We start from the raw sequence: 14,515 nt of genomic DNA on the forward strand, positions 1-14,515 counted from the left end.
GCAACTTGGAAGAGGGAAAAAGAAGTACGAAATATTTTCTCAGTTTTGAAAAAAGAAATGCTAGCAGAAAAAACATAAATCAGTTAAAGACAGGAAACGGAAGAAGAATTATTGAAAGTTATTTAAACTCCCTCTGCGCCTCAGAATAGTTTACTAGATCGATGGCGCATACCAAATGATATGTACTACTAATACTATTATGGTGCAGAAGATATTGATGTTTAAACCGCAGAATACTACCTTTCTTCCCAAAATATTTCATCTCTTTCTGACGATGAATAAAATATTTGTGAAGGTTAATTAAACACAAAGAGAATGTACACAAACTGTATTCTCAATGAGGAAAAGCTAAACTCCAGACTCTGATAGAATAACCGCGGAATTTTAAAGGTGTTCTGGAATGAGATCTGTGATATTTTAGTTGATGCTTTCAACGAGTGGTATGCCTCAGTCACATTTGCTGTACGAGTAGGATACGGCTGCCGTAGGCCCCCGAAATCGAGAGATTTATGCGGGCGTTTCATTATCTTTTACAGGCCGTATAAATCGCCGTGGGATAAAAGCGCGGAATTATCACTTTTTTTATTTCTAGGTTCTCCATAGCTATTACACAGGACTTAGCCATGCCGTAGAGCGGTTCGACGTCACCCAAACGTCGTGCGTACAATGGCCTTGCGTTTGCTGTGCGGCTGCCTATAAAAGTTTTTTAAAACTAATTTTGGCGAAAACCAGTGTTCGCCTCTGCGACATTATAAGCGACCTTTAGCGATGTTTAGCGACAATTAACAACATTTGAGTGAATGTTTGCGAACGCGTTTGCGAAAGGTAGTTGGTGACTATAAGCGACTGTAATCAAATGTCAGCTACAGTTTTTGCTAGGATTTGCAACTATTTGGCAACCCTTTGCCACTATTTGTGAATGTTTGGGACCTTTTGCTTACTCCTGATATGACTTGGGACGATTTTATATAGAAACCATATGGTTAAGTGATCGCTAGCATTGGCGAATCATAAAGAACTTCAGCGACACCGTCTTAAAACCGTTTGCAAAGGCTTACGACTGTTTTGCAAACGCTTGCAAACTGTTTGCGAAAAAAATAAATTCGCAAAGAAAATTTGTATATTTTCAAAAATTCTTTGCGACAATGAACACTGTTTGCGAACTTTTAATGATTGTTGATTCAATACCATCTATTAAAAAAAAAATCTTAATAGCTTGATGCTTAATTTTCTTTAGAAAAGTAAAATTGAAAAGGTAAAACGATGTATTGTAACTCAGGATTGTTGTAAGTGAGGAATAAGAATGGTCGATGTTAAAAGGCCAAACGTTCAGTTTTAGGCTTAAATGGCTTGTCATGATTTTAGACAATACAAAATAAATTTGGAAAGATATGAGTCAACATTGTGTTGACTGTTTGGGAGGCCTGCATCTAATTCTGAATTGCAATTATACTGATGATGCATTACACCTCTTAAAACTTTTACATTGAAATATTACTTGCATGGTGCCTCATTAAAAAAAACTACACATCAGTTGAATGTCAACCACAGAAAAGTGTTGACGAAAATATTTTATAGCATAATCAAAACTGTTTTTGAAAATAAAATGTTATTTTATGAAGATTGGTATAAAAGTGGTATTATATATCTAAAGGATATCTTTAAAAATTGTACTTTTGTTTCAGTAAATGAATTATATATCCGTCTTAAAACTAGACGAAGTAAAGAACTTTGAATTTGTGACTATACAAAGCTACACAAAATAAATTCCAAAAAACTGGATAAATGATAAGCATAGAGTAACTTTAGGATTCAAAGATCATAATTCCATTACCCCCCCCCCCCCACATTGTATTTGGGAAAGCAGTTAAGCCTGTAAGCCATTTTAGTGGTATAATATGATGAGGTATAAAGAAATCAAATTAAATAAATGGTTGTATTGGAAAAATGTCTTACAGAAGGACGTTTATTCTTGTCCTAATTTAACATAAATTTGGTTGGAATTAAAGAATTTCGTCTACGTGATTTCAATTTCAATCTTTTATATGATATGCTACCAGTTCAGAAAAATCTGTTCAATTGGGCTCCTCTATACGATGACCTTTGTTTAACTTGCCGAGAAACTGAAGATGTTGTTCATGCCTTTTTTCATGTAAGACAAACAAAACCTTCTTTGAATATGTAAAGGACTTAGTTTTACATGCTTTTAATATTGAAATGAATTCGCAAACCGCAATCGCTTTGTTTATGACGATTACATCTTGGTCTATTTATAAATTGATTAATTGTCGTAATAAGTATGGGTATGATTATAAGGAATCGAATTCGATATATTTATTTAAGAGAGAAATGACTCACAGACTAAAATAAATACACATGCGAAAGTAACAAATATGAAGTCTCCTGCAAATTTAATTGGTTATATCTAAAACAATATTATGTTTATTATCGATGTTCCATTGTTTTGCTGAATTGTTTGAAAAATTGTTTTATTGTTGAATATTGAATAAACACCTCATTAGAGGCAAAGAGAAAAAACCCATAGAAAATCACTTTGTTATGCAACATGAAAAATTGCATGGTAGTAAAGATAAAGATAAAGTAAAGACCCTTCCGAGAATCATGAAATTCTATTGGCAACGTTCCGAATAACAGTCAAATGACCACTGTAACTTCAATTCTTTGAAGCATCGCAATTTAAAACCGTATGCATTTTGCATTTTTTAAACCAACGTCATTTATATTCTGTAAATAGCATTCATTAGTTCTAAATTTCCTTCCTATAATTTTTATCTCCAGACGTGATAATGAAAATTATTTCATGACCTAATTTTGTCCGCTTATTACAAATTTTAGCCCTTCATCATCATCTTAATCTGTTTTCACGTAATTGTCTGCTGCTGTCTGTTTAATTGCAACTGTTTTCACCCCCTCCTCCTGGTCTGTGGCTATGGCTTCGTTATCATATCCAAACTTGTCATTCTCGTCATGTTCTTTATCCGTGGTCGAGCGGTGCTTCTTATGGAGGTACATTCCTACTTTGAGTATTGCGATGACTATGGACGTATCGACGTATAGGAAGACCGCATAGAGAGCTGGGTAGAACAGCATGTCGTAGAAGAGTGGTGAGTTGGCGAAACTCACTACAATCAGTGTCGTGGCTAGAGAAACGTTTTGTGAGCCGGTTTCGAAGGAGATAGCGCGACACTTATTATGGGGTTGACGGAGCAAGACAGCCAAGCCATAGCCTAAACCGTAGCCCAAAAATGGGAGCAACATGGCACACATCCATAATTGCCATCCTGCGTTCAGGAAGCCAGGGTTAAGTTTGAAGAACAGAACCCAGGCAACGATCATAAAGAGGAAAGCGACGCCTACGCCGACCTGAAGATACATTGATAAGAACGGGTAAGAATGAAAAAAAGGTAAAGTATACCTGTTCAGGGCAGTATTTCATCAAGCCTTGTAATTGACCTTAATTTTTTTTATGTTAAAGATCGAAACGAATTTTAATTGATTACCCCCCCCCCCCCCCGATGAGTAGCAAGGCATAAATAAGAATGAGGGCAACACTGAAGGCATGGTGCTATATGTCATAATCAAGTTGTTTGAATTGAGATTTGAAGAGAGATGAGAACTTGCGCCACACTAAGGTCCTAAAGGCTAGACATTATATTACATTTGCCTCTCTATACCTAGGAGGGAAACGGGGACCTACTGGTTTAATAGGCATTGCGGTCATCATAATTGCCATATTACATCGCAGTATTCATCTGTTGGGAATACCTACCACGGAGTGGAGATGAGGCACACAGTCATATGAATCTGATGATCGGATGTACTAAACACTGAAATTAAATATGTGAAATCTGGGTTTCTAGCCCTAGAAAATGAACCATCTTAAATGGAGTTTGAAGTTTAGCGTGGTCCTCACGGAATCTTGAAGGTATGTTCAACCCCGAATTGATATAGAAGATGTATGTTTAAGATTATTATACTAACCCTGGTGATATACTTGGTCCATTCTTTCCTCCACCACCGGACAAACACTCCGAAAGCGACGGGAATGAGAATGCTAACCAAGGTGGTTACAATGTTGACATAGGGAATGACTGCACCGTCGTCGGTCCATACTCGGGAATAGATGAAGAGATTGAGGGGCATCATACCTATAGCAACCGCTGTCGAGACTGTCGTCATGCACACACTGTGTCACGTTAGGCAAAAGAAAAGTGGAAGATGTATTTCGAAATATTGCATGACTTGTAAACATGATTGATAACCGCAGGAAGGAAATTTATTGGCACGCTAAATGGTCTCTGAAAATTATAAGGATGTTTTTCACTAATTCTGTAATAATAATAATATAGATTATATACCTCACTTAAGAAATCCAGCCATCTGATTGGTCGAAATTGCAGTCGTGATTTTAGCCATTCCAGTAAAGAAACGAAAAATGCCCAAACCATTTACTAGTTCAAGAGTAAAATCCCGGCAAAATTTCAGTTACCGGGAAAATAATGAAATCTTGCTGCGATACCCATTGGTTTACGTGTTAAAATGTTCTTTGAGCGAGCGCGGACACCAGTGCTTTTTGTCTGCGATTCCCAACTGATCGAAAATTTCAGTCATTTTCGGGTGGTGATAAACAGACAGTTTATCAGATTTTCCGTGATGTTTTAACCAATCTTCACTCGATAAAAGTATAAGGTAAGAATTCTTGGTAGACTTTTGTTTGAATTCGGCATATAAAAGGGATATCGACTGCTTTAATAATCTAGGACTGGCTGTTTCTACTTGCTTTAAGACCGCGGCGCGCCTCAAACAAACAAACAAATCTACAAAGAATTCTTACCTAATCCTTTTCTTTGAGTAAAGACTGGTTAAAACATCAAATAAAATCTGAGACACTGTTTGTAAATCTAAGTTAGAAAGTTGCCTGAATGTAGCGATCATTCGGGAATCGCAGACAAAATAACACTGTATGTTATCCGCGCTCGCACAAAGAAACCTGTACACGTAAACCGATCTCAGCAAAATGTATTTGTGCAGCCCGTTACCCGGTGCAACCGGCATCTTTAACAAACTATTGACCGGTAGGCGGGCATACACTCTGTACCTGTAGGCGGGCATGGCTAAAATCACGACTCCAATTTCGACCAATCAGATGGCTAGATTTCTAAAGAAAGGTATATAATGATAATGACATACTACTAATAATAATATCACATTGATAAGTTCCTTTTTATTAGAGCAAAGCGCATAAACAAGAACTATTTACGAACAAACAAAGAGAGAAATTTATCATACGAAATTTTACTTTAATTACGATTTATTTGTTCTACTGAGGTAATATGTTAGTGGACATTAATAGATTTTGATACATTTGAAACGTGATCTGACATATTCATATGCTTGTCAAACATGCGAAAAGATGGCAAAGATGAAATAATGGCCATTGCTCCTGTGGCCATCGCTCAACCTCCACCACCTTTTTTCGTAATCACAATTATTTACCTGAGACATACATCACCGTCAGTCCAGTATGTAAATAGATTCGAGAGGGTGCCCCCGGGACAGCAGGCAAGAATGAGAACTGAGAGAGCCCCCGCGGCCTCCAGTCTGAAAGCAAGCCCGAGACAGAATGCGATGAGGGGCATCAGGACAAACTGACATAGCATCCCAACGAAGAAACCAGCCGGATGACGAAACTGTGGTTAAAAAGTTGTAAGCACAATCACAAAGATTTTCGAGAATTAAGCTCAAAGGCATTTAAATACACTGATGTCAATCCCATAAAAAAAAATCCAATTACGTAATACGTCGATATAGCGTAAAATCATTTTAATAGATGATGGACAAGGCTATTACAATTGCCTAAGTCTGATTTGCAGAAAACATATGGAATCATATTTTCATACAAATATTGTTAAATTTTCAATACAAAAGAAAATAGGCCTACATATGGCCTGCATGAACATCACTAACATCAGTAGGATGATGAGTATGATGATCTGCTCTAGACATTATTTCCAAGATAAGGTCCATTACTAATGAGGTTTTAACAGCAATTTGAATATTTCTTACCTTGCAATAATGTTCTTACTTTACTGAACAGTCGGCTATCATGTTTTGTTTTGGTCTTGCAATTGTCGGGTAAGCAAACTGCCCTTTCACCCCCTTCAAGCAAGCTGGTTGCCTAGGCTTTTAGTTTATTTAATGCCAGATACTGACCGTTTGTTTCAAATCCTTGAGATCGATGGTGCAACCCATAGAGATCATCAAAAATACCAGGATTAAGATGTTGACCACCTGGGTGGCCAAAGTGAGCGCTTCAGTGGTGCTATCATTGACAGTGCCATTCCTTGTCGTGTTCATCATGGTCGTCATTTTCATAGTTGACATCTCCATTTCCCTGAGGAAACAATTATTTATTTCATTTCATTTCATTTATTTATTTCGCTCTCTTTTAAAAAACATTAAAAAAAATAAAAGTATTACATGTTCGTTCATTATCAACATAAGATAAAAGGAAGTGGGGAATCATGAAAGCCAAAATTGGCTTGATGAGAATGATTCCCAAATAAATACTAAGCATAAACAAGATGCAAACTTATTTTATATAAAAAACACATACATTTACAACAACAGAGGACAGAGAAAAGATAACGATAACACGGTAAAGATAGTGACAGGGAAGACAAGAAGAGAGAAGTCACAGCTTGAGTGTTACATTTTACATGATAAATTACAATTTCATTTTGTTCCGCTTGAATAAACCTTGTACATGTATTTGAGCGTTTTAAAGTATTGCACTGTTTTAAGACATCTGGCAGACTAAAACATTTATCTTCAATACAAGCATGACAAATGAAGCAGTAAGTAAAACCCCAAATAAAAATCAAGCACCAAAACATTTGTTCTAGGCATTATCATTTACGCAGTGGTTGCGAGAATTTAAAAAAAATTTAGCATGAAGGGAGAATTGTAACTTTTAAATTCTAACTTCTAAGAGGTCTCCATAACTCCAGCATAGGTCGATGTACAGTAGTATTATGCAATCGTCACTCGTTAAAAATATGTTTTCCCCCGTGTTTCTGCATATTTGAGCTTTACATAATGTCAACATTATGTATAACCGGGGAACACTCACTAGATATCATAGGCTAGTGTCATACTATATAAATCATCCGACCAAAGACTGGACTACTAGAGCCGTAGGGGGACAGGGGCGTCGCTAGACTTTTTTTCAGTGGGTGGGGGGGGGGAGTAAAGACCACCGATTACAAACAAAACTAGCCACCAAATACCGACAAATATATTAATGCCATGTCTACAAATTTAACCCTATAAGCCCGGGGACCGCATACAACGATGTGCTCGGTTTACTTTTTCTTCCGCCCCTCCTCTACACCTGTTATCAAAATTCTACCGAGAAAAAAAAAATCCATAATTTCTGGTAGCCATGCTAACCATAATCGGACCACCAAACCATGTCAATCACATTTCGTTTTTCTATTACATGTGCTATTTCAGATAACAATAATTTTTTTTCTCCATTTTTTGAACCCTCCAACAGGCCATTTATTGAAAATCAATCTCAAGATAACATATTTGAACTCATGTTCCAATGAATATCATATAATATTTCATAATAAGATATACATAACGAATATCAACCATATTATAACAATAAATTGTGGGTAATATACGGTGTAAAAAGGGATATAGGTTTTTTAATTGTTCTCAGTATTTGTTTTACCTCTCGTACAGCTCTCATGAGCCAACCAGCCCCCTTTTCCCGGTCGATGCAATATCATGGAACACTGAAAGAAAAAATATTATATATTTACCTGCCAGTAGGGGCGGCAAACCCGGGGAATCTTAAACAAACAAAAGGAGCAATTTTATAATATCTTGATACGCCACTGCTTATACTGTCGTTTTTTTGGTCACATTCATGCAATTTTTTAAATTATGGTTTATGAAATAAAGCTATAATTAAAATCAATACAAATTTAGAGGTGTTGTGATCTAGTGGATAAGCCGTCAGACTGTGGATCACAGGGGTTCGAGTTCCCTCGCGGCACAAATTTCCTTAGGCAATTGCCACTCTACACCCAGGTGTTGAATGGGTACCGGTAGGAAGGAATTCCTTGAACTTGCTGTGAGCGCCAAAATCGGCAGCCTAGCACAGCCGGGTAAAATTCGGAGCGCCTTGAGCACCTCCGGGCGCGGATCCAGGGGGGGGGGGTGCAAGCGGGCCTGGCCCCCCCCCCCCCCCGCAAAAAAAAAAAGGAGAGAGAGAGAAGGAAAGAACGGAAAGGGAAAGAGTTGAGAAAGGGAAAAAAGAAGAGGAAGAAGAAAAGAAAAGAGGGAAGAAGTAGATCGGGGGGGGGGGGGGCAAAAGGACTTTCCTCCCAGGCTGTTGTCCCCCCCCCCCAAATCAAAAAATAAAAGAGAAGGAAGGAAAGGGGAAAAAAAGGAAAAGAGGAGATACAGGGAAGGAAAAAAGAGGAAGAAGAAAAGAAAAAAGGGGATAACGACACAACAAATCGTCTTCTTTCTCTAATGATTTAATGAAACGTAAGCTTCCACTTTCATAGCGCGGGAGGGGGAAAACTCAATTCAGACGAGGATTATTTTTTGGGAACGGTACAACAAATCGTCTTCTTTCTCTAATAATTTATTGAAATGTCAAAGCTTCCGCGTTTCGCGGAGCAGGGAGGGGGAAACTCGCCCCTCCCTGCACCCACCCACCCCCAATTACGTCACTGCTGGTCACCATTACGAACCAATATTTGACTCGCATAATTTCAAATTTTGCCCCCACCCCTAAGAAATCCTGGATCCGCGCCTGATGTATATACAACGGCAACAGTTTCAATATAAAATATAAGTTCTTCTTACTTAAATCATTGGTCTGGAAACAATTATTTGCCCATTGTTGTGTATTGTATTACATTTTCACTGACAATGAATTCACATTGTAATGCAATTTTCAAGTTTCCCAGGCTTATTTAGGAGAACAGAAGATTGATACTGTTTAGTTGTACGATAACATCACTCAGTTTGTTTTGATTTGATTGGAGATATATCTCATTAAAAACAGAGTAAAGGCTATACAGGCCATTAAACTTCAAGCTCACTCACACATGATTTATTGCGACACTTTCAAGGCTACTTATTATTTCAAGTTCATGTATATACAAAGGGCAACTGCTTCAATATCAAACGTAATTAAATCATTGGTCTGGAAAATGTTAATGCCCATTGTTGTATATTATACAACATTTTCCATAACGATGAATATACATTGTATAATGCAAATTTCAGGAAAACCATATTTGTCATTACTGTTATATTTGTTATATGATACTAAAGCAAATCGTTTCGCTTATCGATAAGATAAATCAATGTGAAGTACGTGTCAAATAATGAAATCATTACGTGCTATTTTTAACCGGACTAGACATTTGAAATGTATAAAAAAATGTATACACTATTGACAGCAAGCAAGTTTTTTAAACAAAGAATTCAGAAATTGAACAACATTGCACATTTAGTCTACACGGCATGCTCTACAACCTTAGTTGGACTGTAAACAGTTGTCTTCTTAAGTCTTCCATATAAATATAAATTTAAAGGAGGTCAATAATCATTATGAAAACACCACTTTCGAAAGGTTGACACATCAATATATATTGTGCACACATGTAACAATGTGATAATATTTTTTCTTGGGGGGGGGGGGACGGGGGACGGGAGGAGGGCAAGCCAAAAAGGGACTGATATGTGAACATTTATATTGATAGGTCGCTTCACAAAAGGGGCATATATACATAGTCCTTTTTTGTGGATAGTTTTTGAGCAAAACACAAAATAGGTGGAGCCAACGTCCACACAGGTCACATCGCACCCATGAAGGTTTTGGCCCGAATTTACAAAGGAGGTTTGTCGACAAATCTAGGTTTATGTGCTTCATATGACGCGTTTCGATGCGTTTCAGACCAAGGTTTAGACAAACCTTTGTCTGAAACGCGTCATATAATTATGACGCACATAAACATAGGTTTGTCTACAAACCTCCTTTGTGAATTCGGGCCTTTGTGAATTCGGGCCTTTGTGTCTGTGTCCTTCCCTGGCTTTTCACACTACACTCTTTTGCGAGATGCCCCACTTTCCGAGAATCTATTCTCTTGGACACAGCTAGAGCGTTTCTGTGATTGATTGATTTTTATTTCTCATGCAAAACATAATACAAAAATAATTATATCACAACAAATATGTAATGAAACGATAAATATAGTGGAAATAGCACGAGAAAAGAGGAACTAACTTGAAGAAGAGCTTGTTGAAGTGTTAGTTCCTCAGATGCAAATTTTACAATAAAACATGAACAAAGTATGCTTATAGATCAATAAATAGACAATATGTAGTAAGGAAGAAGAAAAAAAAAAGAAAAAAATGAGGAAGAAAAAGAAAAGAAAAGAAAAAAAATGAATGGAGGAAAATAGTAGAAGACAAAAACAAAAGCTCTAGAAAAGGGAGATTGAGAAAGAGATGCAGTCGAGAGTCAAACAAACCGAGATTCTATCATGTACATCTATATGTGTCTAAAAGTTTAGTCTTTAACCTTTTTTAAAAATGCATAGACTAATACTTTGTTTAAGAGATGGATCTATGTTATTCCAATATACTGGACCGGTGTAAATAATTGTCTTTTGTGCGAAAGCTGTTCTCATTCGAGGAGTGTGGAAGTGGTTCGACTGTCTTGTGGGGTATGAATGTATATCGTTATTTTTTTGGAAAAAGGAGGAAATCGGGAGAGGTAACTCGTTATTAATCAGCTGGAACATAAAGATACCGAGGTACCAAGAATACGAGTCTTTAATTTTAAGAATTGAAATTGCAATTGAAAGCGAAATGTGCGAGTCAGGAGCGGCGATCCCGGGGGAAGGACGGGGTACATGTCTTCCCTCAATTTTCTGAGGGGGATCGTCCCCCATGGATAATTTGAAAAAGTGCACACCAACAAAATGTGTAGAAAATACTGACTAAAGACTGCAACACGCTATAAGGCTCTGGTGGGCCCAAGAGTACAGCGTTTAGACTAATAGAAATGCTAACATCTTCTCGCTCGGTCGCTATAGCTCCTTCGCATAATATCCTAAAAATTTACAAGTAAATATTGTAGAAAATATGTATTCTGTTGGTATCACGTATGTACAGTTTACACTGTATGTTAACAAGATTAAAAGTTATAGAAATAGATCAGTGTTCCAAAAATGAATATTCAGCTTGCTCGTTAAAGAAGTCCCTTCCTGCTCAGTACTTACTAAAATTTACCTAGTAAATATTTACAACCCTTCGGACTGCACACTAGATATCGGCAAAGTAAAAGTGAAGCGTGAAAAAAGTATATTGCTTGTTTTTATGCTGTAGTTTTGCTAAAGAATGTAATTTTGTAACACAACAAAACTTCAAAAACATGTGAGGGGTTTACATATAAGACTTATCATACAGCTTTATGGGGGTAGTCCCTTCCGTCACCTCCGCCTCTTTCACTTGCGTACTGATGGGGGGGGGGAGGGGCAGTAACCCCCCCAATACAATTTAAACATGAGTTATTTTTAATTTGATACCAGTGATTTACAAGTATTGCTAAAATGGCAGTATTTTTCATTGAGCTCCCGGGGGCTCTACCCCCTGGAACCCACCAAGGGCCCTAAGGCGGGCCCCTGTTTGCTCATCTGGCCGTAATTAAATGCCTAAAGTCCTTGAGCTTTCGGGGGCTCTGCCCTCTGGACTCAACCAAGGGGCCTAATGCGGGTCCCTAGATGCGTAATTTGGTGCCTAAAAGCCCTTCCGTTATGTATTTCTTATGTATTTCTTTGTCTTTCTTTCTCCGTATCCTCTGCACTCTCCTTATGTATTTTTTTGTTTTCCCTTTTCTATTCCCTTCCCTTCCCTGGGTATACGTGCTTGCACATGTACTCTATATGGCTAAACAGTTTTGTAAAAAAAAATATGCGCGAACGGTCAAGGAGTAAGAAGAAGGCAAAAAGAGAACAAAGACGGCATCCATGGAAGCCATGTGAGAGTGTCCACTTTTTTCGCTTTTACTTTCACCCTTGCATTCTTTCCTGAATCAGAGTTTTCTCACACCTTGTAGACTCGTGCAGGTTATGATCTTGTGTGTGTGTGTGTGTGTGTGTGTGTGTGTGTGTGTGCGTGTGTGCGTGGGTGTGTGTGTGTGTGTGTGTGCGTCCGCTATAACAAAGAGAGAAATAAGGAAAAGGGAAAGAGGAGAGCTAAAGGGAACAAAAAAGAGGAAGAAGAAAAGAAAAGGGTGAAAAGAACGGGAGATCAGTTCCGGTTAATCCCGCCAACAACGTGTGGATCGGGGTAGGGGCCGAAAGGCCCCCTTGCCCCCCCCCCCCCCCTCGGCAAACCTTAAGGAGGAGAGAAAGGGAAAGAAGAAAAAAGAGAAAGAAGAAAAGGGGAGGCACTGGCGTACTGATAGGGGGGGGGCTTGGGGGAATTCAAATGCAAACGTGGTTTATTTCGAATTTCATAATGGTAGCTTACAAATAATGCTGAATTCTTTCCGAGATTTTTCCTCAGTTTTTAGTAAATTATACTTTTGTATGCGTTTGTTGGAAAATGACAAATTCCTAAATTTACAGCCAGGCAAGAAATATGATTCTTGAGAAAAGTTAGGGCCCGGGATCGACTGGAATCGCAAGCCTCGAGCCCCCATCCCCCACACTTTTTTTGAAAAGGTATAGTAAAGAGAAATAGAAATAAAGAAAGCAAGAAAGAAAGAATAGTTAACTAGCTGCTCATCTGACCGAAATTAAACGTCTAAAAAGCTTCCGGGGTTCCGTCCCTTGCACCCCGCCTAGGGCCCTAGACTCCCCTGGATGCTAATCTGACGGAAATGTAATGCCTAAAACCCCCGTTTTCTGAGGGCTTCGCCCGCTGGACCTCACGCCAATTAGTGTCCTGCCAGTGTCAAAAATAAGGTATAAAAATATGTTCATCTGACCGTAATCAAATGCCTAAAACCCCTGAGCTTCCCGGGTCGGACAAGGTATCAAAATTTGTTTATCTGACCGCAGGCGAGTAGCCAGGGGGGGGGGGGATAGAAAAAAATAGAGAGGAGAGGAAAGGAAGAGGACGTAGGGAGAAAAAGGAGCAGACAAAAAACATCTTTGAAATTCAGACAAGAATTAAGAGTATAGAGAACGGTACAACGAATCGTCTTCTATCTCTAATAATTTAATGAAACGTCAAAGCTTTCGCGCTTCGCGGAGGGGGGGGGGGGACTGAATTAAGACAAGGATTAAGAGTATAGAGAACGGTACAACGAATCGTCTTCTATCTCTAATAATTTAATGAAACGTCAAAGCTTCCGCGCTTCGCGGAGAGGGGGCAGAATTAAGACAAGGATTAAGAGTCGAGAACGATACAACGAATCGTTTTCTTTCTCCAATGATTTAATGAAACGTAAAAGCTTCCTCGCTTCGCGCGAGAGGGGGGAGGGGGGGCTGAATTAAGACAAGGATTAAGAGTCGAGAACGGTACAACGAATCGTTTTCTTTCGTCAATGATTTAATGAAACGTCATATATAGCTTCCGCGCTTTGCAGAGGAGGGAGGGGGAAACTCGCCCTCCCTACATCCCCCTGCATTACGTCACTGCTGGTCACCATTACGTACCAATATTTGGCTCGCATAATTTCAAATTTGGGCCCCCCCTAAGAAATCCTGGATCCGCGCCTGAGCACCTTGCATGGTGAATATGTGCGGTATATAAAATATCCGATGTTATTATTATTATAAGTCAGAGTAAATTTTATCAAATATATGCTCTCAAGTTTTGTACCATCATAGCATTCCTCTTCATCTCTTTAATCCCAACCTTTCATCTCCACATTTTTTTAAAACTCTTACTCCAAGTTCAATTTAAATGCATAGGGTAAATCCAGCATCTGTGTTGGATATGAGTAGCGGATCTGTGGGTATGCCGGTCGGCTTCCGTCGAATTTCATGCATTACCTTTAGAATCAATTTGGACTTCATTATTTTAATTTTGAACAGGATTCGCTATTCGAACTATTGGAGAAGATTAGAGCTTAAAATGATAATAGCCCTATGCGAAAGAAGTACAGTAATGTGTACTCACCGTATTTCACTTGTGCTATAATCTTGATAACAAGGGAATCTCGTCCAAATGCGGCAGCTCAAACGTACGTTTTGCTAAAGACTAAACCTATTTTCAAATGAAAATCGTATATTTAAACATACGCCCATGTATATCTACAGTCAGTGTATGTTCTTTGTAAGACAACGTCATCGGAGTCAATATTGATTTCGCTTTGCAGCCCGAAATATAATTCGTGAATAGAAGAAACACAGTAAATATGGGGGGGGGGGGGTCTTCCAAAACTTTTGTAACGCCTACCTGTATTATTTCCACTGTGATTACACTGGACTTTGACTTTATTATT

At 38.4% G+C, this 14,515-nt stretch overlaps 1 protein-coding gene and 1 long non-coding RNA gene across 2 annotated transcripts; both read right to left on the reverse strand.

Annotated features, from left to right (window-relative positions):
- Positions 1-2,412: 2,412 nt before the first annotated feature.
- Positions 2,413-5,615, reverse strand: LOC588208 (ileal sodium/bile acid cotransporter-like; the record flags this gene model as incomplete). Its single annotated transcript, XM_030976351.1, has 3 exons — positions 2,413-3,384; positions 4,003-4,207; positions 5,518-5,615. Coding segments are annotated over 3 exons (816 nt in total), but the record flags the coding sequence as incomplete, so codon positions are not given.
- A 1-nt stretch (position 5,616) lies between these two features.
- On the reverse strand, positions 5,617-14,287 carry LOC115920689. The gene is made up of 3 exons (XR_004062463.1): positions 14,191-14,287; positions 6,235-6,415; positions 5,617-5,711 (listed from the first exon to the last, which is right to left on the reverse strand). It is a non-coding gene; the product is annotated as an uncharacterized LOC115920689 (long non-coding RNA).
- Between the last annotated feature and the right edge of the window lie 228 nt (positions 14,288-14,515).

This window comes from Strongylocentrotus purpuratus, unplaced genomic scaffold (genome assembly GCF_000002235.5).
Source record: "Strongylocentrotus purpuratus isolate Spur 01 unplaced genomic scaffold, Spur_5.0 spur5_scaffold_9, whole genome shotgun sequence".
Taxonomy (NCBI): Eukaryota; Metazoa; Echinodermata; class Echinoidea; order Camarodonta; family Strongylocentrotidae; genus Strongylocentrotus; species Strongylocentrotus purpuratus.